We start from the raw sequence: 23,879 nt of genomic DNA on the forward strand, positions 1-23,879 counted from the left end.
CCCCCCCCACCCCGTGCCCCGATAAAGCAAACAACCCCCCAAGCTGCTCCTGTCCTAAGCAACATGAAAGTGATTGCTCTGGGGCCTGAGAGAAAGCTCAGTGGGTAGAGCATTTGCCTGGCACGCGGCCAGCCCGGGTTCAACCCCCGCATCCCATATGGTCCCCAGAGCACCGCCAGGAGGGACCCCTGAGGACAGAGCCAGGAGGGACCCCTGAGCACTGCTGGGTGTGGCCCCAAGCCAAGACTATGAATAAAATTTAAAAATGATTGGTCTGATTTGGGGCCAGGGAAAGGGTCAAGCTGGACATCGCCCGCCCACGTGAGGCCTCGGGCTCCCTCCCTGCGTCTCGGCCCCTCCCTGCGGCCCCAAGCACCCATGTCGGAGTCCTGACCCCCAGCTCTGGGCTTACCCAAGCTCCCGTGTCACTGGGTGTGGCCCCCAGTTCTGGAAAATGACATTTGGCCTTTTCTGCTCTGTGGAGGGACGTTTCCTGGGAAACTGATCATGGCACGAGGGAAGAGACACTTGGTGGCCTGGCCTCGGGACAGGGGCGCCTCGCGGCACCCGCCTGGATGAGCAGCTCAGTGCTTTGTCACAGAGCTCTGCCTTAGGCTCTGTCACAGTGCTCTGCCTTGGTGCTCTCAGTGCTCTGCCTTAGTGCTCTGCCACAGTGCTCTTCCTCAGTGCTCTCTCACAGTGCTCTGCCTTGGTGCTCTGCCACACTGCTCTGCCTCAGTGCTCTAACTCACACACTTGTACTCTCGGGACAAACAACTCCTGAATGCAGTCTCCCTCGTGTGCTGGAGCCAGCTGCGGATGGCGTGTGAAGGGCCGGGGTCCCGCCCGCTGCCCGGGAGAGTCCAGCCGAGTCCCCGGGCAGGGGCCTGTGCCAGGCCTGAGCTGGTGCCAGACCCAAGGGCTTATGCTCAGCTGAGAGGAGGAGCAGGTGCCAGCGACTGCGGGTACCAGAGGCGTCTGCGGGCAGGAAGGGGCGTGGGGGCGGGGGGAGGGAGGAGGGGGAGGCCGTGGGGTGCAGGGGGACAGGGCAGCGTGGGGTGCAGGACGGGGGAGGCGTGGGGTGCAGGAAGACGTGGGCGAATGTGGGGGTGCACCTAGAGGTGAGGAGGGACAATGGTGGGGGCTCAGGGAGGAGCCCCCTCTCAGAGGTCAAAGGTCACCACATTTTCCTGGACAGTAGCCAGCAGTGGTGTCCGGGACCCCGTGTCCCTGGGCAGGCAGGGCCCAGCGAGCGTGGCCCATGACGCGGGGCCGGCTCTGCCCCAGCCTCCCCGGGGCGCTCTGGCTCAGGCCTCTCCGTGCCACCGAGACGGGACAAACCCTCCCCACTGAGAACCCGCCTCAGCCAACAGGAAAGCCCCGTCTGCCGTCTGTCCGGTGTCTGTCTGTCTGTCTGTCCGGTGTCTGTCTGTCTGTCTGTCCGGTGTCTGTCTGTCTGTCCGGTGTCTGTCTGGGGTGGGGGGGCAGCCAGCTCTGCTCCTGCGGGGATCAAACGGGACTGGCGGGAGCAAGGCCCCTCCCCCGCCCCTGGCCACAGATTGGTGGCTCCCAGACCCCTGGGGGACTGACCGACGGCAGTGTCTGGAGACGGCCCGGAACCCCGCTGGAGCTGGGGCGAGGCTGAAGCTCCTGGAGGCGGCGTGGGCAGCGGGCAGCCAGGGCAGCGGCCCAAAGGGGATCTCCTCCCGAGCCGCCTGCCCTGTGCTAGGACCTCGATGGACACGTCCCGACTGGCACGGCTCACTCCTCCCCAGTAACAGCTGGGCCCATTTTACTGCCGGGCAAACTGAGGCTCAGAGACCCAAAGAACGTCAGCAGAATCACGGGCCCGAAACATTGGATCATTGTCTGCAAGGGGCCCTGGGGACTCGAGCTCACCCCAGGACTCCCCCCACCATCAGTCCAGAGACCCCAAGAGCTCCTCGCCGTGCCTGCCTGCTCAGCCCCAAGAACCCCTGCTCGGGGCACACCTGCCCTTTCCTCGGCCCGGGGTCCCGGGCAGTCCTGGCGGAAGCCGGCGGTGAACCCCCTTGGGGTGCCCTGGGCCGTCTGCGGCCTCACCAAATTGATCCATGGGGAGAAACGAGCACTGACGGGCGCGTCCGCTGAGGGGGGCCGACCGCGACGGGGATGGCGTCCGCCGAGGGGGCCCGACCCCCGGGTGCCCCCCGCCACTCAGCCCAGCAGAGCCCAGACCAGACCGTGTGATTGTATAAATAATTTATTTTTGTTCACAGCATCATATACGCGTTATAAAAGGGCGGGGGCGCGGGGAGGGTCAGGACAGAGAACTACAGCAGTAGAAACGACACCAGGACAGAGGACCCACAGGGAGAGGAGTCGGGGACGAGACGGGCCTCCCCGGGGCAGCGGGAACCCCCGCACACGCTCCCGGGGGGACTTGATCCGCGCCGCTGCCCGCCGGGCTGGATCTGGGTCCGAGGCGGAGGGAGGTACCGAGGCTCCGGGGAACGGCACGCGGGGTTCGACCGACAACGACTCACTCTGGACAGCAGAAAGCAGCGTCCTCGCTCCCTCTGTGGCGAGGCCGCCTGGCTGGCACCTAGTGACTGGGGACAGGAGTGACGGTATTTGGCATCTCGGGTGGCACGGGGCGCAGACTACTCTCTCACGGGCGTGGGGCCTTTTGAGAAACGGCTGCCCGTGAAGAAAATAAAGGAGGATGGATTTCCCCTTTGTAAGAAAGCCTCTCCGGCGTGTTCCGCGCAGGGACCAGCCCCTTTAGGAAGCGGCGGCCGCGCGCTAGGCACGCGTGGCGTGCAGCATGCTTCAGCTCGATTTGTCTCTGCTGAGCTTCGAGAAAAAAAAAACAGCCAGCATTGGAGGGTCACCGAGACCCCCCTCCCAAGGCAGGAAGCTCTCCCGGGCGGCCAGAGTCTCTTTTTTCAAACACGTCAATCACCTGCGGGGCCGGGCTGCAGGGGGGAGGCCAGGCGGGGGAGCCCCGGCTCTTCGATGAACTTTCTGAGTGCCCAGGCGCGTGTCCATGCCGGGTGTGTGACCTGACCGGGCACGTGCTCAGACATGACCGGGCCCAATTTCTCGACAGGAATTTCGAAGCGTGGTGGTAAGGGTGGCTGGGGGTGGGGTGGGGAACGAGGGGGGACGGGGAGGGGGGGAGGTGTGAGACCACACGATTCTCCGTGTAAACAAGGGTCCAAAGAGGAAATCAAATCCAACAACAGCAACAACGACAACAACAAAAGATCGAGCTGCCCGTTACAGCTTCTGCAAAGGAGACTCCGTCCTGATTATAAAGGATCTCTTCAGTTACATTATTAAAAATAAGCATCTCTTCTCCCTTCCCTCTCTCTAGCTCCCAAAGCCTTTCAAGTAAACCGTAAAAGCCTGAGTGCAGTGACCATGACGTCACGCGCCTGCAGCCCGCCGGCAGCCCGGGCTCCCCGGGCTCATTGTTTGGATTCGCCCCGCGGGGGACCAGTTCCCGCAAGAATGCACCTGGCGGCCCGCAGCCCTGTGCTTTGCCTTCGCTTTAAAACCCATGCGAGGTCAGCTTTTGCAAGAAGGTGGGGTTGGGTTTTATTTTTTATTTTTCCTTGGCGGGGGGAAGAGGGGCGGGCACGACAGCCAATACTCTACACGATCAAAGCTGAAACCAGACGGGTCACCAGGAGCCAGGAGGAACCGGAACGCCGCGTGCCTCTCGCAGAGGGGGGGGGAAGGACAGAAAAGGACAAAGTCCTTTTCTCTCCCCGCCCGCTCCCCCTCCCCGGTGAATATTCCTTCGTGGAAGTTTTGCTTTTGTTGTTAGAAAAACAAACAAATAAACAAAACCCAGCGGCATCTGCCCAGAGGCGCCCCGGGCCCAGACTGCCTGCGGCCCAAACCGGTCAGCCGAGAAGAAGAGGACGTGCGACTCCAGCCCTGGGGGCCGGGGATGACACAGTCCCCCGCCCCTCCCCCCCCGCAGTCCCCGCTCGAGTCCCCCTCGCTGCACCTTTACCCTGCACCCAGCAAACGCCACACCAGCCACCACCTCCCACAGTTGCTTTTGTTTTTTTTTTCCCTTTTCTTAATCAAAACACTTCTTTTTTTTTTTTTCCCATTGGTCTTTCTGCGTAACCGTGACCTGCTCACGGAGAGGGTCCGAATCATCTGGAAGATGTCAGATTCCAGGCTGAAAGCAGTTCTCCGGAAAATGGGTCTTCCGTCAGCCACCGCAGAGCGGCCGAGGGCAGGGGCCTTCTCCGGGCCATCCCCCCGCCCCCTGCCCCCCGCCAGCGCGGCCGAGCCCTGGGTCCCTCCCGGCTGCCTGCCGCGCTGTCCTCCCCGGGGCACCCTGAGGTCCCTGCCGCCATCTCGTCCAGGGCCCAGAGCATGACAAATGAGATTTCAACAGGGGCCTGCCCTGTGACAGAAAATGATAGGGCTTCCAGGGGGCTGGTTCCCCCCGGAGGGCCCTCCCTCCCTCGGCCAGCCGTCCCCCGGGGTTGGGCACCCCCGGGTCCCCGGGGCGCTGCATACCACCAGAACCACAGCCCAGGTGAGGGCGGGGCGGGCTGAACTTCTGGCCCCGGGAGGGAGGGATGCTTTTGTCTCTGGCCATCCGGACCTTCCACCTGGGCAGGCGAGACTGGCATGTCCACTCCGAGCGGGGGGCCGCCCCCCGCCCCCGAGCTGGGCCCTGCGGTTCAGACAAAAGGCCCCCCCCTCCCGGGCCGGGCCAGCCCCTGGTCCCGGGCGGGGGTCGGCCGGGTGGGCTCCCTGCCCGCCCGCGTTACCGCTTCTTCCTCTGCTTCAGGGACTTCCTGCGCTTGAGGATCATCTCGTAGAGCTTGTCCATGCCCTCGGTGAGGCCCTCGCCGATGATGGCGCAGGCCGGCTGGACGTGGTAGGTGGTGGCCGGGATGAGCTCGTGCAGCGCCAGCTGCTTCTCGATCTCGGCCACGGGCAGCGACTTGGGCAGGTCCTGCTTGTTGGCGATGACCAGCAGCGGCGTGCCCTGGTTCTCGGCGAACTTGGTCACCTTGTGCAGCTCGGTCTTGGCCTCCTCCAGCCGGTCCACGTCCACGGAGTCCACCACGTAGATGATGCCGTCCGTGCAGCGGCTGTAGGACTTCCAGAGCGGCCGCAGCTTCTCCTGGCCGCCCACGTCCCAGAAGTGGCAGCTGATGCCCTTGGCCGTGCCGTTGCTCAGCTTGATCTTCTCCGTGTTGAAGCCGATGGTGGGCACCGTGTTCACGAACTCGTTGAACTTGAGCCGGTACAGCACCGTGGTCTTGCCGGCCGAGTCCAGGCCCAGCATGACGATGTGCAGCGACTGGAAGGCCGAGATGTTGGACGAGATGTTGCCCATGGCTCCTGCTGCGGCGCCGGCCACTGCGGCTGCGGCGGGCGGCGCCGCCCCCTGCCCGCGCTCACTCGCCGCGCCCGCCGCGCATCGCGGCGCCCGGGCCGCGCTTTGTCTCCCCGCGGGGCTCCCGCTGCCCGGGCCGCGCCTCGGAGGCGGCGCCGGCGGCCCGCGGCTTCCCCGGGCTGGCGGGCGGGCGCGCGGGCGTCGCTGCAGCGCGGCCGCCGGGCTGTCCCCGCAGTCCCCGCGCCGCGCCGCCGCCGCCAGCCCAGCCCGGCGGGAGGCCGCCCCGCCCCGGCCCCGCCCCCGGGGCCCTCGCCCCGCCCCGGACACGCCCCGGACGCTCGCCCCGCCCAGACCACGCCCCGCAGGGCGCTCACTCCTCCCCTTCTCCACCCACAGCGCCCTCGCCCCGCCCCACCGGGCGCTCGCCCCGCCCAGACCCCGCCCACAGAGCCCACGCCCATCCCCACAGGGCACTCGCCCCTCCCAGACCCCGCCCCACCAGGCCCTCGCCCCGCCCAATATCCCGCCCCACGGGGCGCTCGCCCCGCCCAGGCCCCGCCCCAGGCGCCGGCCCCGCCCCCAGCCCGGCCCGCGCGCCGCGGGTCCGGGGCAGGGGGCGTGCACCGCATCGCCCCGCCGGCGGGTTTCGCGCGCTTGGCCGCGTTCGAAAGGCCGCGCGTCCCCGCCCGCCCGCGCCGCGCCCAGACAATGGTCGGGGAGCGCCTCTCGCCGCCGCCGCTGACGCAGCGGGTAAAAATAGCTCCGGAACGCCCTGGCCGGGCCGGGCCCCGCGGCGGCTCTGCAGCGCGCGGCCAGCGCGGCCGCGGTCACCGCGCCCCGCACCCCGCTGCGGCCCTGCGGACGCGGGCGCGCGGCCCCGGCCGGGTCGGCTTGTGCCCACGCCTGACTGTGCACGTCGCCGGCCACCCGCGGGGAGACCCCCCTCGGTCCCAGCACCCCACCTGGGCCCCTGACGCTCGCCAGGACCCCCAGCCCCCGCGTCCAGCTGTCCGCGAGGGTCGCGACCGCACCCCTCCCGCCGCCCGAAGCAGAGCCCCTCCGTCCCGGGCAGGACCAGCCGCCCCGGGAACTCCCGCGGGGGGCTCCGGGGACCCCCGGCCCCTCGCTGGACACAGAGGAGGACCGGGCTGCGGGCCAGGTGAAGGGGAGGGACCCACCCTGGCCACACCCCACGCCCCCTAGCCAGTTTCAGGGCAAGCCCGCGCCAGCAGCCTGAATTTCCATGCGAAGGACAGAAACTGCCCCCAAGCTGCGTTGGGCAGAAATGGAAATAGCGCCCCTGGCCGCGGGGAACATTCGGGGTCCAGCGGGACTCAGACCCGGTGGGACTCCGCAGGGCTGAGGCGTCTCAGTGCTCAGGGCTGGCTCCTGGCGGGGCTAAGGGTACCCCGTGGGTGCTGGGGATAACGTCCTCCCGCTGCACCTTCGCCCCTGCCCCCGACTTCTTTCCCCTAGCACGTTTGCAGGTGGGGTCGGGGTTTCCCAGGTGGGTCATAGCGCCACCCTGTGGGGGGTTCTGGAATAACGGGGATGGGGGCCGAAGTCCCCTAGGTTCAGCTGGCAGATTTCCGGGGGACCCCCGGGTGACCTCTTTCTGAGCAGACAGCAGTGGCCAGGTAGGTTGGGGTGCCCCTGGCTCAGGTCTTGGGGTTTCTTTCCCCGCCCCCGTGGCCTGTGTGCCTCCCCCAGGCCCTGAGTCGAGTTCTGCGGTCCAGATGGATGGAACTACTCATTGGATGGGGCCCAGGAGCTAAACCGGGGTGGGGTCCCCCAAGAAGATGCCCCAGGATGAAAGGAAGTGAGCAAAGGAGGCAACAGGCAGCCGGTGGCTGACAACGCTCCCCGTTCCGTGGGGGGGGGCTGTGTTCCAACCGCCTGCCTGGGCTGCCACCTCGGCCCCTCCCCGTGTGCCAGAGAGACAGGGGGGCCCTGGCTCCTCTGCTTTTCAGCTTATATATCGCTTCTGATCAAGTAAGTGTGATTCCAATGAGGGCTAGGCGTCCGGAGAGGGACAGGCCAGCAGAACCTTCCGGATCTGGCTCCCTGGTGACCTGTCCCCTCGTCAGGTCTTGCTTTTACTCCAAGGATCAGAAGAGGGAAATATTCTGATAAAACATCTGGCACGTTTCCTCGTCGAGCCCATGACACTGACCGTCTCGGGAGCTCAGAGTTTGCCCAGGCTCCGGGCCCACCCCCGCCCCCCTCCCTCCACTAAGGGTTCGCAGCAAAGGGCCGTCTGTTGTCTGGTAGAAAAGGCAGATTAATAGACATTAATAGAACCTTCCAGAACCGAGCCATTAAACAGCAACTTGCCGTAATTGAATGGCAACTGAGCTACAGTCTAATTTCACTCACCAGGTGAGAAGCTGGTTTTACAGTTGGTAATTTAACTCCCAACGCATAAAAATGTCATTCAGCTGGATGGACCACGGATGCGTTTCAGCCACGGATGCTGACGGATAAGCCCGGGAACACGGGCAAGAATGTCATGTGTTCCCCCCCCCCCCGCCCGCAGCAGGACATGCAGAAGTGACCCCCTGGAGCCCGCATCTCCCTGGAGGGGGCATTAGGGTTGGGGGCTGAAGCCAAGGGGCTCCCAGCTTGGTGCCAGCAGTGACTCCCGCCTTCTTGCCAGTGGCGGCCCTCGATCCCTCCGCACACCCCCCTCTCAGTGCCTGACGCCCCCCACCCCCGACAGGGGGCTTGAGGTCACACCCTCGGAGCAGCAGGGCCGGTCACGTGAGCTGCCCAAACCGCAGGGCTGCCCGCGTGCCCCGGGTGCCCGGAGAGGATGCCAGCGGCTGTGTGCTGCCCTCCTCGCCCTCACAAAACCCAGCGGGGCCCCCTGCACGCCGCCTCCTTCCCAGCATGCATTTCTCCCCCAGAAGCAAACCCAAAGATGACAGGGGGCCCCTGGAAAAGCAAGCCCAAGCCCGTTGGCTCAAGGCAGCAGAACGCAACGATCTGGGAGCTGCAGCCGGAAGAACTGCTTCCTTCCCGGGCGTCGGAGTGAAGGTGCCGCCCGGGTCCGAGGTGGTCCAGCACTGGCCAGGGGAGAGTCGCTCGGGGCTGGACGCTGGCTCTCCTGGCGTTGTAGGCAAGGGTGAGAAGCCCCCCCACACACAGCCTTGCGCCGTCTGTTTGATGGTGACTCTCAGGACAGGGGGGACGTACGCCTGGCGGTGGTCACGCCATCCTGGGGTCAGCTTGGGTGCTGCCCAGGCCTGGCTGCTGCGGTGCAGGAGCGCCCTCTGCTGGGCGGTTTGTGTTAGCGCGGGAGAGTTGCGGCTCCCCCAGGCATTGCGGGAACCCGGCTTGGCTGGATTTGTGGATTCTCTTCCCAAAGCCAGGCGGCCACACCGCCTGGTGCCCGCTGCTTACCCTGAGAAAATTCTCCAGGCCCTCTGGGGCTGGTCTGGGAGGCTGGTCCGGAACAGGCGGGCTTCCGGCCAGTGAAGGGGAGCGGGAAAGCGAATCCCAAACACACTGGCTGGAAAAGGGGCATTGGGAGGAGCAGCTGCCAAGAGACAGAGAAAATCCAGCTCGCTTGCGACCTCCCGGGCACGGCCGTTGCATAGAAGGGGGTCTTCAGGGGCCGGGGCCAGGACCACTGCGGGAGGGCACCCCGCACCCAGTCCTGGGGCCGCGAGGGTCTCCTCTCTGCAGAATTCTCTGATCCTGCAGTCCCTGGCACCTGCAGCTGAGTGGTCCCAAGCAAGCCCCCTTTGCGTCCTTGAACTTTGCATTCAAGAGTGTGGTGTGGGGACTGCAGCCATAGCACCACGGGGAGGGCGTTTGCCTGGCATGCGGCTGTCCCGGGTTCGATCCCCGCTAGCCTATGGTCCCTCGAGCACTGTCAGGAGTCATTGCTGAGTGCAGAGCCAGGGGGTAACCCCTGAGCATCACTGGGTGTGGACCCAAACACCAGGAGGGGCCAGGGAGGAGTGTCGTGTGGCTGTTAGGGAAAAAGGAAACGCTCAGAGGGCCTGTTCTCTATGCAACGGAGCTGGGGCAATTCAGACGCCTTCTCCCTCGCCTTCCCTCGAGGAGTTCAGGGGCCACTCCTGGCTCAGTACTTAAAGGTTGCTCTTGGCTGGCCTCGGGGGTCCATGTGGTACTGGGGACCAAGAGTGCATTTAGCCCCGTATGGTTATTGTTGCTGTCGTGGTAAAAATATATATATATATTTTTAAATAATAATAACGAAAGGACTTTCTTTTCTCCTTCAAGACTTCATGGGTGCCTCTGGTCAGCGTGGGGACGTGGGGGGTGACTCAGGGAGACCCAGAGCCGAGTCAGACTCTTCCTAGGTGAGGCGGCCTGAGGCGGCGTTCCACTTCCCCAGGGAGCCCCGACCCCTCAAGGAAGTAGAAACTCGGGGCCACTGACCCGGCAGAGAGGCCCCGGCTCTGGGGGCCTTGGCGGGGCAGCAGGAAAGCCTTGGCATGAGGCAATTAGTTCTGGGTCCTTTAATCATCCGATCGCTGTAATTAAATGCCTCCTCTGACAGCGTCCGCGAAGAAAGAGAATAAGAAAGGAATGACAAACACCCACGGTCCAGGGCCAGGCCAGAGCACGGATCAGGGAGGCCTGGACAGAAACCTGGATCCCCCGCCCCCCGCCTGCCCCCCGCCCCTCCCCCCAGCCCCCAGGTGAGCCGTGCCCCCCTCCCCCAGGTGGGCCGGGGCACCTATTAATTTCATTTAATTAAAACCTAGTTGGCCGGACCCCGGAGAGACACAATCGCGCTTTTGTGCCCGGGTCCGGCGCTCTTGGCTCTGGCTGGCCGGCGGGGGCGGGTGGCCAGTTCCTGCTGCCTTTGTCCGTGGGGGTCGCCGCCAAGCCAGGCTTCTTGCGGGCCCGCGTTTGAGCAGGCCTGGGGGGCCCCCGGACACTCTGGCGGCCAGCTGCTTCCCGGCAGGGCGGCCGGAGCTCACGCGGCCTTGCCCGCGGCCCCATCCGTCATGGAAACTCCCCTCGCTGGCTCCCGCCGGGTCCCGTGGAGGGGACTCACCAGACCGCCCCAGGAGTCCCCGGTGACCTGGCCTCCACCTGCTCTGCGTGTCCCTAAACACAGACAGCGCTGCCCGGAGACTCCCCGTCCCCCACCCACAGCAGGTCCCCGGCCTGGAACGGAGATCTCGGGCCTCAGCCTGCGACGCTGCTCCCCCGGGGACAGTAGGACGGCCCCCAGCACGCTGTGACCACACCTCGGGCCTGTGCATGCAGCCCCAGCCCAGAGCCACCAGAGATGCACCCGTGGGTGCTGGCCAGGTTAAGGGCCCTGGGGAGGGGTAAGAACCAATGTGGAGCTCAACGCCCCAGCGCCAGTGACCTAGAAGGGACTTTGTGACCTGCAGAGCACCGTCACTGTGCATCTCACAGAGTCAACTTAAAAAAATAATAAATTAAGGGGCTGGAGCGATAGCACAGTGAGTAGGGCGTTTGCCTTGCACTCAGCCAACCCGGGTTCGATTCCCAGCATCCCATATGGTCCCCTGAGCACCGCCAGGGGTAATTCCTGAGTGCAGAGCCAGGAGTAACCCCTGTGCATCACTGGGTGTGACCCAAAAAGCAAAAAAAAAAAAAAAAAAAGATATTCAAGTCTTTTTTTTTTTTTTAAAGAAAGGAAAGAAGAAAAGGGACTTTATCAACCATGAAATAACAGGAACAGGGAGTTGGCCCACATCGCGGGTGGGGGCAGCTCCCGGGTGGGGGTGGGGTCTGGGTCAGGCCCGAGCCCAGCAGGGGTGGAGCCGGGTGAGAGCTGGGACGTCTCCCAGCCATTTCTCAGAAAACTGTAGGTGTGTGAGGGGAACCGCCAGCCCGCAGTCAAGGAACACACCACAGACATACATGGCGTCACAGAGAAGGCAGACATGCATCACGGGGGGTGTTCTGGGCGTGGCTGTGTGTGGCAAGGCCGCTGGGGGCCAAGGACCCGCGGTGGGTCACCGGGCGGGGGTGTGGGCAGAGCCCAGAGAACTCACCGGGCGGCTTCTCGCAGAGGCGGGTGATGACACCCCAAACTTCGTCCCGACCTCAGGCCGGTTGTTTCCACTTTTCCTAACCCTGAGAGTCCTTCTAGCTTCTTGGGGGAGGGAGACAGGACGGAGTCGCCAACAGTCCTTCCTGCTGTGTCAGCACAACAGCCGTTCCTCTGGGGCTGGCCCGTGGCTGGCCCTTTCGGTCTTTCACATGCATCTCTGCATACATCTGCATGGACACACAGGCGTGTGCATGCGTGTGCATGCATGTGCGTGCATGTGAGGTGGTAGCTGTAGAGATGTGTGCGTTGAGGTCGGGGCCTCAGGAGACACAGGGCTGGACCGTCGTCTCTGGACAGAACTCTGTGAACTCTGTGTGTGTGTGTGTGTGTGTGTGTGTGTGTGTGTGCTGGGAACGAGACACGTGTTTCACCTGCACCTTTGCTCCTGTCTGACCCTGCCCATGTGTGTGGAAATACCTACTCGGGTGTTGGGGAAAGTCCCGCCCACCCGCGTAGCTCGTGGACACCGGCACCCAGGAAAGAAGCGTCCAGATCCCTGGGGCCCCCGAGGGCCTCACCCCTGCTCCCCCTCAGAAAGAGCCAGTTCGGACAATGCGTGTCCAACAACACGCCAGCCGGCGGCGGGTCCACACAGCCCTTCAGAGGGGCCTTGCGGGTCGCCGTCCGCAGAGGTTTCCCGTCCCCTGGGAGCTGCTGTCCCGAGGCTGACCGGCTAGGCTGACCGGGCCGACTGGAGCCTCCCCGCGCCCGCGGCCCGGCCATAGCTGAGACTTTCTGGGCCTCTCGCACCCTCCCCCCACCCCTGGGCCCGAGTTAGCCCCCAGAGTCCCTCTCCCCAGCGGGGTCCCCCCTGGGCACGGGCCTCCCTGTCCCTGCCGCCCGCCTGCCCCCACACGCTGGTCCCTGCTGGGGACGGGCCCCACCCGCTGAGAGTGTCCCGGGGCCCCCAGGGAAAAGCCCCGTCTCACTCTCGGGCCAGGAGGGACGGCGGTGGTCCCCATGGGGGGGCATCAGAGCTGGGGGTCCCGTCCTGGCACCGCTGCTGCCCGGCTGCTGGAGAGACCCGGCACAGGCCCGAGGGCCCCTGAGCTCGCCAGTGCTCCCGAGCCCGAGAAGAACTGCAGGGAGGGCGGGGCCAGAGCGGCTTTGACTCGCATGAATGTTGCGTGTGTGCGGGGACGCATGTGTGAGTGTGAGTGGATGGCGTCTGTGTATGGTGTGCGTGCAGTGAGGTGGGGGTGTGTGTGTATGTAGTGTGCTATGGGTACACATGTGTGTTGTGCGCAGTGTGTATGATGGGTGTATACTGTGACGTGTATTTATATGTGCATATATGGTGCATGTTACGTGTGATGTGTGTGGTATATGTGAGATGTGTGTAGGGTATGTTTGGTGTGTATATCTGTACTATGTGATTGTGTATGTGTGTGTGATGTATATGTGTGTGTAGTGTATGCGTGTGTGGTATGTCTGTCTATATGGCATGTAGTGTGCGTATATGGTATGTGTGTGTGTAGTGTGTGTGATGTATGTCTATATGGCATGTGATATGTGTATGTGTGTGGTGTGTATGTGTGTGGTTTGTGTGTGGTGTGTATGTCCACATGGTATGTGATGTGTGCGTGTGTATGGTGTGGGGATGTGTGTGGTGCGTATGTGTGTGTAGTGTGTGTGTACTGTGTATGTCTATATGGCATTCGATGTATGTGTGTATGTGTGTGCATGTGTGTGTTGTGTGTATTTGAGTGGTGTGAGTATGTGTGTTATGTGTCTCTATGTGATATGTGATATATGTGTGTGGTGTGTGTGTCTGTGATGTGTGTGCATATGTGTGGTGTGTGATACATGTGGAGCATGCTTGAATTGAGGCGGTGTCTGCGAATGCTGCGTGTGCTCCCGGCGTGTGTGACACGTGCACGCTGTATGTGGCGTGTGCTGTGTGCTGTGGGCTCTGAGTTAGGGGTGACGCACCCGGGTACGATTGTCCTGGCGGCCCCTCTCGCTCAGGGGCTCGTAAGCCCCACACCACGTGTGTGTGTGTGTGGGGGTCTCTCCTCCTGGTCCTCAGAGTCTGGGACCCCTGTGAGCTGAGCCCCCCCGGCCCCTCCCCGGCTGCAGCCCCCCAGGACCCTGAGCTGCTTGTCCCTGGAGCTCGGCCCCCTGGGGTGCAGGGCGCAGGCTGGGGAGCACGGGACCCCGCCCCCAGCATCCCCCACGCCAGTGTCTCCGTGCTGCCAGTGACCCCCCACCCAGGGTCCCGTCACCGCGGATTCCTCCTCTGTCAGAAGAAACCCAAGGTCCCAGCAGACAGTGGGCAGAAAAGCCGCCTCGGAACACGCTGGAACGCGCAGCTTCTGACGAGTGATAACTCCTGCCGAGACCTGCGGTGCAGGACCCGCGCCCCCCCCGCCCCCCCCACCACACACACCTGCAGGAGAGGCTGCGGCTGCCCGCTGGCCAGCTTCGGGCCCTCAAAGCGCGCGATGAGAGCGGCGCCCCCTGTCGGCAGGGCCCGGAATTGCAACCTGCACGTTCAGGTGCTCCTGCCGGCCTGGACCCTGACTCCTCCTCGCCCTTGTCTCCGCGACCTGGACAGCTCTCATCCCTCTCGGCCTCCTGGGCCGTTTTGATTAAAAAAAAGAGTACGTGATCCTGCAGGGGTGGTGAGGACGCCTCGAGACGGGGCCCTCGGAGCCTGGGTCTCCTCTGAGAGGCCACGGGCGAGGCCCTGACACCCAGAGGGCTGAGAGCGTGGCTGGCCCAGCCCGGCAGGTACCGGGGCTCGTCCTGTTGCTGTCCTGTTGCTGCCGTCACCCCGGAATATCGCGCTCGGAGCCCGTGCTCCCTACTCCAGCCCGACGGGGCTGCTCGCTCCCCTCTGCGGACCAGAGCACCCCAGTGCCTGGGGAAGATGCAATGAATAGAGAGAGCCAGGAGAGGGAGGGCGAGGAAGCAGGGGGCCCCTGGGAGGGGGAGGAGCAGGCCCTCTGGGGAGCACTGCACAGGGAGCTCTCACACAGGCTCACAGATCACGTCCTGACAGCGTCTCCTGCGAGTGGAGACGCCTGGGGGTGAAGGGTCTGGATCCCTTTCTCTCGGGGACTTGACAGGAGCTGGTGTGGAAGGAGGGACCCGGGAGAAAGCCTCACCTGCGGGGAGAGCACTGTCGCTTCTGCTCTGAGCAGCAGCAGCGGGGACGGGGAGCCGCCAGGTTCTCGCCCAGACCGGGGAGTCCACCGGGGCCTGGAGGGGGCTCAGGCGTGAGAATTGGGTCCCTCTGGGCAGAGGGGGTCGTACAATGGACACAGCACGTGCCTGGCTCACAGCCAACGCGGACTCAGTCCCTGGCCCCTCATAGGTCCTCAGAGAAAGGACCACCGGGAGTGGACCCTGAGCTCTTTGCTTCTTGGGTCATACCCAGCGATGCTCAGGGGTTACTCCTGGCTCTGCTCTCAGGAATTACCCCTGGCGGTGCTTGGGGGACCATAGGGGATGCCGGGGATTGAACCTGGGTTGGCTTCATGCAGGGCAAACGCCCTCCCCGCTGTACTATTACTCCAAACTGAAATATTTTTGGGGGGGTCAGTCACACCCAGTGATGCTCAGGGGTTACTCCTGGTTCTGCACTCAAGAATTACTCCTGGAGGTGCTTGGGGGACCATATGGGATGCCGGGGATTGAACCCAGATCTGCCGTGTGCAAGGCAAACATTCTACCCGCTGTGCTATCGCTCCGGCCCCCTGAACCCTGAGCTTTGCTGAGTCTGCTCCCTTGGAACAGAAAAAAAAACCAAAACATACATACAAGTGAGAGATTTCAGCTTTCTCAGGCACTTAAACACAGTCTGTCCAGAAGTTCACAGAATAAACAGGGAGCAACGTCCCAAAATATCCATTTGATTTGACTCCATTTGGGAAAAAGCATGATTGCTAAACACCTAACTTAGAGTTAAGTTAGTTCTGTCGAGACGCGCTCCCGAGTTGTAGGGAGAAGCAGGAAGAGTGGAGGATCCCGCAGTTTCGGAGCCCAGATCTCAGGAGCCGTATTTATTCCCTTCTGGTGTCAGAGTGGCGACTGGGAGGGGGAGGAGAGCCCGGAGAGTCTCTTTGGAGCGTTTTCTCTGTTGCTAAATATTGTGGTTAAAGTCTGTCTTGGATCTATAAATACCACTCTGCACCAGAACGCGCGCGGCTTAGAAGGGCCTACTATTCGGCATTAATGGGAGGGAGACTTAATTTGGTCACAGAGCTTAAGTGTTATTTTTTGCTGTTGTAGCTGGGAGGTAGAAGCTGTTCCGAGGAAAGCTGTCCAAACAGTACGTCCCTTCACGAGAGCGAAACCTCATGAATAAAAGCCACAGCAACATCTATTAAAGGGTCCGGAGAAATAGTATAGTATAGTATAGCGGGGGGGTGCTTGCCTGGCAGACAGCTGGCCCGGATCTGATCTCCGGCACCCCATAAGGTTCCCTGAGCCCCACCTGGGGTGATCCCTGAGAGCAGAGCCAGGACTAAGCCCTGAGCACCACTGGGCCTGGTCTGAACTAAATGATAGACCTTTGGGGCTGGAGTGATAGCACAGCAGGGAGAGCGTTTGCCTTGCACGCGGCCGACAGGGGTTCAAATCCCAACATCCCCTATGGTCCCCTGGGCGCCGCCAGGAGTAATTCCTGAGTGCTTGAGCCAGAAAAAAACCCTGTGCATCACGTGGTGTGACCCAAAAACCAAAAACCAAAAATGATATACCTTTGATTAGGAGAATAAGAGAGTGGGGTCGGAGTGTCCGTGCCCCGTGCTGTTCGTTATAGTTAAGCAGAAGCTAGAAAAGCCTCATAAGTCTTGGGCTTGACCTGGAGAGGTTGGATGAGAGGAAAGAAATCTGCAAAACCACAGAAATTGTCACCTGAGCTCAGGACTGGTGGTGCATGCGTGGGCCCAGACAATGGGGGCCAAAGGCCATTGAGGAAAAAGACGCTGGTTGCTGGAACGACAGGCCGGTGTCCTGAGATTCTGACTCGAACCCGCCTCCAGTCCCTTTGGGACACACTCATGATCCCATGATCCGCTCAGGGTCTGACCTTACCCCTTGGCCCTCTCCCCCGTCAGGGGAAAACCAGCCCCCGGAGGCCTGAGGCGAGACAGGAGGCCTGCTGGTTCCGCAGACCCCTGGGAAAGGTGGACGGAAGAGAGGCACTTCCCACCGGTGTCTTGTCTTTGGGGGGCTGGGCCCCACACAGGGGTGCTCAGGGCCCATCTTCAGTACACCCCAAGCTTTGGTGCCCCCCAGGGACCACGTACGCTAGCGGGGACTGGACAGGGGTGGGCCAGTCTCCGTGCAAGGCAAGTCCCTGACCCCATTCTGTCTTCCCGGACCCCCGGGTCCCTCTCCGTGGAGAGAAGACGCGTCTCTTTCTTCACATTCTCAGTTTGGGTTTGGGGGCCACAGCCGGCAGTGCTCAGGGCTTACTCCTGGCTCTGTGCTCAGGGATCACTCTTGATGGGCCTGGGGGGTGCATCTAGGGTGCTGGGGATCGAACCCAGGTTGACTGTTTGCAAGGCAGGAGACGCCCCCCTCCCCCGGCACTAACTCTCAAACCTTCACATTTCTCAAGTGAGAGAGGGTCTGATTCACTCTTGTTTCCAGGAAACGGGAAGGAACGCTGTGCCGGGAGGAGGGGAGGGGAGGGGAGGGGAGGGGAGGGGAGGGGAGGGGAGAGGAAACCGGCCGCTTGGGGAGATAAAGAAACCGCTTCGGACTTAAACCGCGTCAAGGTGTTAGCTGGAGCAAGGAGAGAGGAACTGTTGGAGCATCATCCCCGGCAGGCTCCGCCTGCTGGACCTGGATCTCGCTCCTTGGCGGGGATGCCCCGTTGCCATGGCAGCCAGGCACAGGTGGCTGAGGCTGGGCCGGCTCCCGGCCAGCCAGCGGGTCCTTAGATCCTGGAGGGACGGGCCGTGAGGGGGCGCCGGTGGGAGGAACCGAGGGAGGAGAAAGAGATGCCGGCCCTCACACCCGCCTGGGCCGCCTTCGGCAGAGAGCCTGCAGGGAGAAGCCGTGGGCCGGGAGAGGGGACGGCGCGGGGGCGAGGGCGGGAAGGAGAGGCACACGCCCCCCACCATGGCTCCACAAAGAACTTGCTCTGTGTCCCGTCAGCCATGGTCGGGGCTCCTTGGCAACAGGCCGGGGTTGCTAGGCGTGGGGCAGGGGCGCCTGGGCCTCGGGGAATAAAGAGGCACCTGGGCCCGGCTGGAGGTGGGAAGTGAGGGGTCCCAGCGCCGTCTCCCCACGCCGGGCCCTGGCCTCTCTCGGGCGCCCTCTGCGGCCCCTCACCCAGGCAAAGGCCCGCCCGCCGGGAGCTCGGGCCCTTTCGCTCCCTGGGTGCCCCTCTCAGTGCCTCGAACCCCAGCTCCTGAGTAAGGGCAGGGGCCCCGCCAGGTCCTCTGTTCCTTCCAAACGTCCCCAAGGTGGGGGGCCGGAGCGATGGCACAGCGGGGAGGGCGTTTGCCTTGTATGCAGCAGACCCGGGTTCGATCCCCAGCATCCCATAGGGTCCCCAAGCACCGCCAGGGGTGATTCCTGAGTGCAGAGCCAGGGGGAACCCCTGAGCATCGCCGGGTGTGACCCAAAAGGCAAACGTCCCCATGGGACCAGAGAGGGCTGCAGCCCAGTGGGGTGTGACAAAACCCCACGGGGCGGGGTGGGGCCGGGGTCTCTCTCTGCACTGGGAGGAGAGCCTGCACGAGGCCACGGGGGGGGGCAAGGACACCCCAGTCTGTCCACTTGGGGCCTCTGTGGTAGGATCCCGCGGGCAGACCCTAACTCGAGTCCCCCCGGAGGACAGGCCCGGACGTGGCATGGGGGGCGGGGCTCTCGGGAGATGGGGCGGCCGAGCTGAGAGGAGGCGGTGCGGGGTGGACACTCTGAGGGGGGGGAGGGAGCCCCTCCGCTCAGCTGTCCGAGGCACTGGACACGCCCTGTGCCCGTCGGACGCGGCTGGGGGTGTCCTGGTGAGGAAGGAGGAAGGCGGCTGGCCACGGCCCCGGCATTGGCCTGCGTCGGGTTTTTGCCCCCGGAACCATGAGACTAAGAGTGCGCCCTCAGGCCCCCCAGCCGTGGGGTTCAGGTCCGACGCCCCGTGGAACCAGGCAGCGAGTTCTCCTTCTGTCTGATCCCGGCTCATTCCCGGCAGTGCTCGTACAGCTCTCAGCTCTGGGCTGCGGGAAGCAGCCCTTGGCGTGGGGGGCGGGGCTGGAACCCGGGGGTCCCGCCTGTGCTCAGCCCCCTGCCTGGGGGGATTAGGAGGTGCTGCCCCAGCCTGGGTCTCAGGGACACCAGACCACAATGTGGGGTCCCGGGCCCTCCCACCGCGGGGACCCTCTGCGGTGCTGGGACCCAGTGGGCTTGGTCGGTGCGAGGCGGACGCCGCCTCCCGCCCGGCCTGTCTCTGCAGCCTCTGGGCTTGCCCGGGTGGACACACCGCGGAATTGCTCCTCAGGGCGGGCTCAGACCTCCGGCTCCTGCCTCCGGAAAGCGACAGGAGAAGGTCTCCCTCCTGGGCTCGCCTGGCCAGTGCTCACTGCTGGCGCCTGCCCACCAGGGGGATCGATTCCTCTTCTGGGAGAAAATGCTGAACCTTCACTGAGAGGCCAGATGGCCCTGGTCAGGGCAGGAGCAGAGCCCTGAGGCGCCGGGAGCTGTTGGTGGGGGCCAACCCCAGCAGTGCTCAGGGCTGACTCCCGGCTCTGTGCTCAGGGGTGATTCACGGCTCTGTGCTCAGGGGTGACTCCAGGCTCTGTGCTCAGGGCTGACTCCAGGCTCTGTGCTCAGGGCTGACTCCTGGCTCTGTGCTCAGGGGTGATTCACGGCTCTGTGCTCAGGGGTGACTCCAGGCTCTGTGCTCAGGGGTGACTCCAGGCTCTGTGCTCAGGGGTGACTCCAGGCTCTGTGCTCAGGGCTCACTCCTAGTGGGGCTCTAACCTCCTGGGGATCTAACCGCTGTTTGATGACCCCTATTCCTTACCTGAAGTGATTTCTTAGAATTTGGTGAAAGCACTAACGTTGCTCAGGAAACACACACACACACACACACACACACACACTCACACTCACACACAGACACACACGCACTCACGCATGCACACTCACACACATACACTCACACACACAGACACAGACACACACACACACACACACACACACACACACACATGAACGGGGTCTTCAGGGAATTTCCAAATAAGGCACGATTTGCTCTAAACGTTTGAGCTAATGCATGGTTGCAGCTCGCCGTTGTCCTACCAGCCCGCTGAGAGGACATTGCCTGGTGTCCAGCAGCCCGACCAGGGCCTCTGCCCCGGGGGACCCAGCGACACGCCCGGATGGAGCTCGCATCCGCCCCTCTTCCGCCCTCTCCCCTGAGCACAAAGGGGAGGAGTCCAGCGCCGACGCGGGCCGCTCACTTGCTGACTTAAACCTTTGGAGCCAGCGAGACCTTCCCGGAAGTGCTCTGCCGGCCGTGGGAAAGCAGCGGGTGTGTGTGGGAAACTCCCGAGCGCCTGGCCCCTGGCCAGCTCCCCGCGTCCGGCGCAGCTCGGCCTTCTGGAAGGGGCCGGGCGCAGATGGAGAGACGGAGGCACAGGGCGGAGCTCCAGACGCAGAGGAAGCAGAGGAGGAAACGGCCCTCGGGAAGCACGTGAGGTCTTCACCGGACTCCCTTGTGTGAGGGGTTTCGGGCACGTCAGGGGCCGACCGAGGAAGCCCAGAGGAAGGAGATGCAGGCAGCGCCCCGGCCTGGAACCCTGGGCCGGGAGCAGCTCAGCGAGGACGCACAGCCCGGAACTCACCACGGACTGCACCACTGCATTCAACTTTCTTTTGATAAATCTTGCTTGCTCTTCTTGTTTGTTTTAAAACCCAGCAGTGCTCAGGGCTGACTCCTGACTGTGTGCTCAGGGATCGCTCCTAGGGGGGCTCTGAGGACCAGATGTTAGGGATCAAGTCTGGCTTGCTGTGCTCAAACTGAGTGAGTGCCCTAACCACTGGGCTATCTTTCTGGCCCGCGGCCCGAACATTGCCAAACCAAGGTTCCATGGCAAACCGGGGAAGAAGTGCACTGTTGACATGAGGAGATTTGGAAGTGCTTGAAGAACACCAGGAGTTGCGAGGGCCTGCCTGGGATTTCCACTGACTTGAGATGCTGTCCGGAGAGAAACAGCAGTGAGAGAGAGGCCTAGCGGGGTTCCCTCCCAACGCCTCAGTTAGACTCGTTTCAAACGTGCCTCTTCCTGCTCCCGCTTCACCGGCCAGCAGGCCTGGCCCTGCTCTGGCTCAGGACCTCCCCAGGCCGCTGTCTGGTCAGCGTGTCTTGGGAGAAGGCGCCCCCATCTGAGAGCATCACCGCAAGGGGCTGTTGGGGCTGTTCCCTCGCAGACACGCCCGGGTGCTTTCCTTGGCATTGCCGCAGTGTTTTGCCCACGTGGATCTTCAGTCTATAGTCTCAGAGTTGGCATCTCCTGCGGGGAATTCTCCACGCACATCTCACACCAACCGTGAGGCTGATGCCGGGGAGGGCGCGTCTCCACCTCGTCTGTTTCCACTTACTGGCGCTCCTGTTTCCTGCTCGGGGTAAATGTTTGCTTCCTGCCGAGGGGCTCCTAGATCCTGGCCAGGCGCACACTTGGGGGAAGGAGGGAGGAGACGCAGGCGCCCAGGAAGAAGATGAAGAAACCCAGGAAGGAGGCGCGGGGATCCAGAGAGGAGGCCCAGAGGCCCAGGGAGGACACGGGGGCGCCCAGGAAGGAGGTACAGATGCCCAGGGAGGAGGCAGAGGAGCCCAGGGAGGAGGCAAAGGAGCCCAGGGAGGAGGAAGAGGAGGAGCCCAGGGAGGAGGAAGAGGAGGAGCCCAGGGAGGAGGCGGAGGAGCCCAGGTAGGAGGCAGAGGCGTCAAGGGAGGTGGCAGAGGCACTCAAGGAGAGGGTGGAGGCGCCAAGGGAGGAGGCGGGGGCGCCAAGGGAGGAGGCACGGGCACCCAGAACGGAGGCGGAAGAGCCCAGAAAGGAGGCGCGGGTGCCCAGAGGGTAGAGGCAGTCGCAGAGGGAGGAGGCACAGAGGCCTGGGGAGGAGGCGCAGGAGCCCAGGGAGGAGGCACAAACACCCAGAGAAGAGGCGGAGGAGCCCAGGGAGGAGGTGGTGGAGCCCAGGGAGGAGGCACAAACGCCCAGGGAGAAGGCGGAGGAGCCCAGGGAGGAGGTGGAGGAGCCCAGGGAGGAGGTGGAGGAGCCCAGGGAGGAGGCACAAACGCCCAGGGAGAAGGCGGAGGAGCCCAGGGAGGAGGTGGAGGAGCCCAGGGAGGAGGTGGAGGAGCCCAGGGAGGAGGTGGAGGAGCCCAGGGAAGCGGCGGAGGAGCACAGGGAGGAGGCACAAACGCCCAGGGAGAAGGCGGAGGAGCCCAGGGAGGAGGTGGAGGAGCCCAGGGAGGAGGCACAAACGCCCAGGGAGAAGGCGGAGGAGCCCAGGGAGGAGGTGGAGGAGCCCAGGGAGGAGGTGGAGGAGCCCAGGGAGGAGGTGGAGGAGCCCAGGGAAGCGGCGGAGGAGCACAGGGAGGAGGCACAAACGCCCAGGGAGAAGGCGGAGGAGCCCAGGGAGGAGGTGGAGGAGCCCAGGGAGGAGGTGGAGGAGCCCAGGGAGGAGGTGGAGGAGCCCAGGGAGGAGGCACAAACGCCCAGGGAGAAGGCGGAGGAGCCCAGGGAGGAGGTGGAGGAGCCCAGGGAGGAGGTGGAGGAGCCCAGGGAGGAGGCACAAACGCCCAGGGAGAAGGCGGAGGAGCCCAGGGAGGAGGTGGAGGAGCCCAGGGAAGCGGCGGAGGAACACAGGGAGGAGGCGGAGGAGGCCAGGGAGCAAGTGGAGGAGCCCAGGGAGGAAGTGGAGGAGCCCAGGGAGGAGGGGGAGGAGCCCAGGGAAGAGATGGAGGAGCCCAGGGAGGAGGAGGAGGAGCCCAGGGAGGAGGCAGAGGAGCCCAGGGAGGAGGCACAAACGCCCAGGGAGGAGGAGGAGGAGCCCAAGGAGGAGGCGGAGCAGCCCAGGGAGGAGTCGGAGGAGCTCAGGGAGGAGGTGGAGGTGCCAAGGGAGGAGGTGGAGGAGCCCACGGAGGAGGTGGAGGAGCCCACGGAGGCCGAGGAGGAGCCCAGGGAGGAGGCGGAGGCGCCCAGGGAGGAGGCACAAACGCCCAGGGAGGAGGCGGGGGAGGCCAGGGAGGAGGCACAAACGCTCAGGGAGGAGGCGGAGGAGCCCAGGGAGGAGGCACAAATGCCCAGAGAGGAGGCGGAGGAGCACAGGGAGGAGGTGGAGGAGCCCAGGGAGGAAGCAGAGGAGCCCAAGGAGGAGGCACAAACGCCCAGGGAGAAGGAGGAGCCCAGAGAGGAGGCGGAGGAGCCCAGGGAGGAGGCGGAGCAGCCCAGGGAGGAGGAACAAACGCACAGGGAGGAGGCGGAGTAACCCACGGAGGAGGCGGAGGAGCCCAGGGAGGAGGCGGAGGAGCCATGGGAGGAGGCACAAACGCCCAGGGAGGAGGCGGGGGAGGCCAGGGAGGAGGCACAAACGCTCAGGGAGGAGGCGGAGGAGCCCAGGGAGGAGGCACAAACGCCCAGAGAGGAGGCGGAGGAGCACAGGGAGGAGGTGGAGGAGCCCAGGGAGGAAGCGGAGGAGCCCAAGGAGGAGGCACAAACGCCCAGGGAGGAGAAGGAGGAGCCCAGAGAGGAGGCGGAGGCGCCCAGGGAGGTGGCGGAGCAGCCCAGGGAGGAGGAACAAACGCACAGGGAGGAGGCGGAGTAGCCCACGGAGGAGGCGGAGGAGCCCAGGGAGGAGGCGGAGGAGCCATGGGAGGAGGCATAAACGCCGAGGGAGGAGGCGGGGGAGCCCAGGGAGGAGGCACAAACGGTCAGGGAGGAGGCGGAGGAGCCCAGGGAGGAGGGGGAGGAGCCCAGGTAGGAAGCGGAGGAGCCCAAGGAGGAGGCACAAACGCCCAGGGAGGAGGAGGAGGAGACCAGGGAGGAGGCAGAGGCGCCCTGGGAGGAGGCGGAGCATCCCAGGGAGGAGAGGGAGGAGACCAGGGAGGAGGGGGAGGAAACCAGGGAGGAGGCGGAGGAGCCCTGGGAGGAGGCAGAAACGCGCAGGGAGGAGGCGGAGGAGCCCAGGGAGGAGTCGGAGGAGCCCAGGGAGGAGGTGGAGGAGCCCAGGGAGGAGAGGGAGGAGCCCAGGGAGGAGAGGGAGGAGCCAAGGGAGGAGGCACAAACGCCCAGGGAGGAGGCGGAGGAGCCCTGGGAGGAGGCAGAAACGCGCAGGGAGGAGGCGGAGGAGCCCAGGGAGGAGTCGGAGGAGCCCAGGGAGGAGGTGGAGGAGCCCAGGGAGGAGAGGGAGGAGCCCAGGGAGGAGAGGGAGGAGCCCAGGGAGGAGGCACAAACGCCCAGGGAGGAGGCGGAGGAGCCATGGGAG

General features: G+C 64.1%; 2 protein-coding genes across 2 annotated transcripts; both read right to left on the reverse strand.

The window, feature by feature from the left end:
* Positions 1–2,224: 2,224 nt before the first annotated feature.
* On the reverse strand, positions 2,225–5,594 carry ARL4C (ADP ribosylation factor like GTPase 4C). Its single transcript, XM_055120551.1, has one exon. The coding sequence runs from the start codon at positions 5,357–5,359 to the stop codon at positions 4,781–4,783; it is 579 nt and encodes a 192-aa protein (XP_054976526.1). The 5' UTR covers positions 5,360–5,594; the 3' UTR covers positions 2,225–4,780.
* LOC129399885 (basic proline-rich protein-like) lies at positions 5,421–23,277 on the reverse strand. Its single transcript, XM_055121287.1, is given in 4 exon segments — positions 5,421–5,538; positions 6,391–6,485; positions 21,685–22,275; positions 22,492–23,277. Coding segments are annotated over 4 exon segments (1,590 nt in total).
* Positions 23,278–23,879: the final 602 nt, after the last annotated feature.

Source organism: Sorex araneus, chromosome X (genome assembly GCF_027595985.1).
Source record: "Sorex araneus isolate mSorAra2 chromosome X, mSorAra2.pri, whole genome shotgun sequence".
NCBI lineage: Eukaryota > Metazoa > Chordata > Mammalia > Eulipotyphla > Soricidae > Sorex > Sorex araneus.